This window comes from Globicephala melas, chromosome 2 (assembly GCF_963455315.2).
Source record: "Globicephala melas chromosome 2, mGloMel1.2, whole genome shotgun sequence".
Classification (NCBI taxonomy): domain Eukaryota; kingdom Metazoa; phylum Chordata; class Mammalia; order Artiodactyla; family Delphinidae; genus Globicephala; species Globicephala melas.
In genome coordinates, this window is record NC_083315.2 from 55,121,247 (window position 1) to 55,126,682 (window position 5,436).

Consider the following 5,436-nt stretch of genomic DNA (forward strand, 5'->3'; position numbering starts at 1 on the left):
TCTTTGCCATCTTTTTTCTCTTCCTGGGTCTGAAAATGCCTGTATCCTCCAAGAAAGACCTTTCATAGGAGTTTCACCCTAAACACTCTTCTTCTGCATCCACAATCCCTGCAACAGCTCTATTTCCATGAAGAGTATCTGGACTCCCAGCTCACTTATCTTCTGAATCTCAAGCCATTATACAGGAGTGTCTGCAGGGTATCTCTCTTTGGCAGGTCCACAGCACTGTAAATGCCCGTGTCCCATCCAATACCCATCAATCTCTCTTCCTACCAGCTTCCACTGTGTCCCTAAGAGAATCATCTACACCAGCAATTTCCCACTTTCCCAGGACACACGTCTCTTTCACACTTACATTAAATTATAATAGCTGCCTACGATCACTCTTGAAATATATATATGTATATATATAGTGTGTGTGTGTGTGTATATATATATATATGTATATATATATATATATATATATATATATTTCCCTTCCTCCGGCTCCAGTTTTGCTGTATCTGAGCTCAGACCACACCATCTCCCCCTTCATGGATACCTTCCATGTTCCCAGTGGTCTGTTCCCAACTCTATAATGCAGTAGAGTGATTTCTAAAACATAAATCTGTTCCTGTCACTCCCCTGTGAAAACTCATCCATGGGGAGTCTGACGAGGCTGCATTTGGGGACTGGACGGAGTGAGGAGGGATCTTGTGTCAGCCAGGATTTCTGGTAGACGCCCCTATGCACTATCCACTTGTGGTGGTCGGGGGCGGAGAAGGGGCGGGATTGAGCCCCCTTCCCCCCTCCTCCTTACTGCGGAAAGCTGCAGAGCTAAGGGCACTCACTTCCTATCCACCAGTCAGCAGGGAGGAATCCTCTCAGCAGCCACGTAGGCATTCTCTTCTCTCTGGAGGAAAAGGCCCAGCAGCTGTCGGAGGAAAAGGCTCACCAGCTGTCAGAGCAAAAGGACATGTCGCAGCTAAGTAAGAATTTGGGTGATTCGAGTCCCCCGGCGGAGGCCCCTAAGCCTCCGGTCTATAGCCGCCCTACGGTTCTGATGCGGGCTCCGCCCGCCTCCTCTCGGGCTCCACCAGTCCCTTGGGATCCACCTCCGATTGATTTGCAGGCTTCATTGGCCGCTTGGCAGGCACCTCAGCCTGCTTGGGAGGCCCCGCAGGGCCAGCCGCCTGCCCCAGTGGCTCCCATGGCCCAACCTCCGGCCCTAGGGGGCCCGATGGTCCAGGCTCCCCCTCTGGGAGGCCCGATGGGCAAGCCTCCAACTCCGGGAGTCCTGATGATCCATCCTCCCCCTCCGGGAGCCCCGATGGCCCAGCCTCCAACTCCGGGAGTCCTGATGATGCATCCTTCAGCTCCCGGAGCCCCAATGGCGCATCCTCCCCCTCCGGGGACCCCAATGGCTCATCCTCCCCCTCCGGGGACCCCGATGGCGCATCCTCCCCCTCCTGGGACCCCGATGGTGCATCCTCCCCCTCCGGGGACCCCCATGGCGCATCCTCCCCCTCCGGGGACCCCCATGGCGCATCCTCCCCCTCCGGGGACACCGATGGCTCACCCTCCCCCTCCGGGGACACCGATGGCCCATCCTCCCCCTCCGGGGACCCCTATGGCTCAGCCTCCAGCTCCAGGAGTCCTGATTCCCCAGCCTCTGACTCCGGGAGTCCTGATGGTCCAGCCTCCTGCTCCAGGAGCCCCGATAGCCCAGCCTCCACCCCCGGCACCCTTGATGGCCCAGCCTCCGCCTCCAGGAACCCCGATGGCCAAGCCTCCAGGTCCTGGAGTCCTGATGATCCATCCTGCAGGCTCAAGAGCTCCGATCACCCAGCCTCCAGCTACAGGAGCCCCGATGGTGCAGCCGCCTGCGCCGGCCCCACCTGCGCAGCCTATGGCTTCCTGGGCCCCACAGGCTCAGCCTCTGATCCTGCAGATCCAGTCACAGGTTATAAGGGCTCCTCCGCAGGTTCCCCAGGGTCCGCAGGCCCCGCCAGCGCAGCTGGCCACACCCCCGGGCTGGCAGACCACTTCGCCGGGATGGCAGGCCCCACCGCAAGGCTGGCCAGCCACGCCCCTGGGCTGGCAGACCACACAGGTCACCTGGCCTGCTCCAACGATTGCCTGGCAGGCACCTCTACCTGTGCGCCCGGGGCCACCACCCATCCGACCGGGCCCACCGCCCATCCGCCCGGGCCCCCCGCCGGTGCGCCAGGCCCCACCCCCAATCCGCCAGGCACCTCCACTGATCCGCCAGGCACCGCCACCCATCCGACCTGCCCCGCAGGTCCTGGCCACCCCGCCGCCTCTCTGGCAGGCTCTGCCGCCCCCACCACCTCTGCGGCAGGCCCCACAAGCTCGGCTGCCCACCCCGCAGTTGAGGGCGGCTCCACCAATTCGGGCGGCCCCGCAGGTGCCGACGGCCCCTCCAGCACTGCAGATGCCCACCGCACCTCCCGCTGTTCCGCAGGCGCCCCCGGCCGTGATGCCAGCCCCTCTGCCGGCCGCGCTGTCAGCCCCGCAGGCTGTGCACTGCCCACCCATCATCTGGCAGGCCCCGAAAGGCCAAGCTCCGGTGCCACACGAGATGCCAACCTCAATGGAGTTCCAGGAAGTTCAGCAAGCCCAGGCCAGCCTGGCCTGGCAGGCTCCAAAGGCCCCCGGGCAATTCTGGCAGGCCCTGCCCACCCAGGAGGCCCAGAGGCAGGGCCCACCACTGGTTCAACTGGACCAGCCCTTTCACGGGGCCTCCGCCTCCCAAAAGGCCCTGCAAATCCAGCTACCCACCCAGCAGGCCCAGCCCTCGGGCTCGCAGGCAGAGCTGCCAGCCATGCAACTCCAGCCCTCCTGGCAGGGCCCCCCCTCAGCCTTGCAGGGCCAGCCCGGAGCCCCCTTAGTGGGGGCAAATTTTCCCATGGGCTCTGCTAAATCATTGATGACTCCATCAGGAGAATCCAGGGCCTCCTCTATAGACCGTAGGACCTCTTCAAAAGAACGTAGGACCTCTTCAAAGGAACGCAAGGCTCCTTCAAAGGACCGGATGATCTTCGGTGGCACTTTTTGTGCTCCCAGGGTAATGCCAACTGCTGGAGCACACCTGCCAACTCCCTGGAAAAACTTGCCTGCCGCATCTGAGACCTTTACTGCCACCCCAAGGGTCTTTCCATCTACCTCCCAGTTCCAGCCTGCCTCTTCTAATGCCTTCAAGGGCCCGTCTGCCACCTCAGAGACCCCAAAATCACTGCCACTTGCTCTGCAGGATCCATTTGCCTGCATTGAGGCCTTGCCTGCAGTCCCATGGGTTCCACAGCCCAATGTGAATGCCTCGAAGGCGTCCAAGGCAGGGCCCAGCATCCTGATGGCGACGGCAGCTGCCCCCAAGGCAATGGCCACCACTCAAGAGGCCTCGAAGACCTCCGCTGAGCCTCCGCGTCGTTCGGGCAAGGCTACCCGGAAGAAGAAGCATCTGAATACCGAAGAGGAGGATGGCAGGGGCCAGATGCTGAGCATGCGCAGCTGGCAGGCCCCCAGGCCCTGGGAAAGTGTGGACTTCAATGACTGGGAGGTTCAAACCCCTATCCAGGTCCTGTGTGACTGGGAGGGCCTGAGCACCTCCCATGGCCTGAGTGGCTGGGAGGGCCCGAGTACCTCCCGGATCCTGAGTGGCTGGGAAGGACCCAGCACTTCTTGGGCCCTGAGTGCCTGGGAGGGCCCGAGCACCTCAAGGGCCCTGGGTCTCTGGGAAAGCCCAGTTAGCCCTCCGTCCTTGATCATCTCTGAGCTCCCTAATCTTGCTCAGGGATTTGGTGCAACCCAAGATGGCCCCAAGATGGAGACTCAGCCACTGTCTCCCTTGGATGAGAGAGCAAACGCACTGGTGCAGTTCCTCTTGGTCAAGGACCAAGCCAAGGTGCCCATCAAGCGCTCAGAGATGGTGAAATTCATCATCCGTGAATATAAAGATGAGTGCTTAGAAATCATCAGCCGTGCCAGCCACAAGCTGGAGTGTGTCTTTGGTTATCAATTGAAGGAAATTGATCCCAAAAACCACTCTTATATTCTCATCAACAAGGGTCGGAAGGGTGAAGCAGCGTCATCCTATTTAGACAGGCCCAAGGTAGGACTCCTGATGGTGGTTCTGAGCCTCATCTTTATGAAAGGCAATTGTGTCAGGGAGGACCTGATCTTTACTTTTCTGTACAAGTTAGGGCTGGATGTCCGGGAGACACATGGTCTCTTCGGAAATACAAAGAAGCTCATCACCGAAGTGTTTGTAAGAGAGAAGTACCTAGAGTACAGGAGAATCCCTTTTACTGAGCCAGCAGAATATGAGTTCCTCTGGGGCCCCCGAGCATTCCTCGAAACCAGCAAGATGCTTGTCCTGAAGTTTTTGGCCAAGCTCTATAAGAAAGATCCACGGTGCTGGCCATACCAGTACTATGAAGCGCTGGCAGAGTGTGAGTCTGAAGATTTGGATGAGGATGAGCCTGGCCCCGATGATAAAGCCGATGACCCCACCAGCAGCCCCCCTCCCCGCTAATGTGGTTTAGCCGATATCTCATTGTTCCTTTGGGTCCCCGGCCTGAGGCCACTGACAGGGTGGGGTGGGGGGGACGTTTTGTTTCTGGTGTTTATGTTCCAGTTCTCTGTGTGTAAGTTTGAATTTCAATTTGCTTTCATATCTGCCAAAGCTTTGTACATTTTCATGTGGTGTTGATTTCAACTGGCTACTGTTCTATTTGGTATTTTGGCATCTGTATTTTTAAGTGAGATCTGTGATTCTCTGTTTTGTGTTATAATTGTTACGTTTTGCTATCAGAGTTGTGCTGGCTTTGTGAAATGAATTTGAGAAGCTATCCATCTCATTCTGGTACAGATTATGTAGCATCAAAATAGGCTGTTCTTCGAACGTTAAAATGACTCATCAGTAAAAGCTGTCTGCAGAAAAGTAAATATCTATATCTATATCTATATATAAATATAATTTCAGCATAACATGGAAGTGTTTGTCTTTATTCTAATTTTTATTCTAGATAGTGCGAGCCAAGTTTTACCGTACTCTCCAAATACAGCTGAACATCAAGACAACTACCAGTGATAGTAGAAACCACGGTGACGAAACTGCTTTTCAAAGACAGTGCTACATGCATTGTAATTAGGCAGCGATTGCAATGGGTGGTGAAACGTAAGATTAAAGCAAAAGTAAAACTTAAGTCAGCAAGGCTGGATCAAGAGGAGGTTTTTAATCCTCTTGACTCCTCACAATAATCCTTCAAAGTAGGCATTATTCCCATTTTGTAGGTGAGTGTCTAAGGCTCAAGTAGAATAATTAAATGGGACATGTCTGTGCCAAGGCAATAATGTTGTAATTTGGAGCAGAAAATATTCTTAAGGTTATGTGAGAAGTGAGGACCATCTGCCTACAGGACCACAGCTACCAAG

General features: G+C 56.0%; 1 protein-coding gene across 1 annotated transcript; it reads left to right on the plus strand.

Moving 5' to 3' along the window:
• Positions 1-815: 815 nt before the first annotated feature.
• MAGEL2 (MAGE family member L2) lies at positions 816-4,979 on the plus strand. Its single transcript, XM_030851387.2, has one exon. It carries the CDS (start codon positions 956-958, stop codon positions 4,532-4,534), a length of 3,579 nt encoding a protein of 1,192 aa, XP_030707247.2. The 5' UTR covers positions 816-955; the 3' UTR covers positions 4,535-4,979.
• Positions 4,980-5,436: the final 457 nt, after the last annotated feature.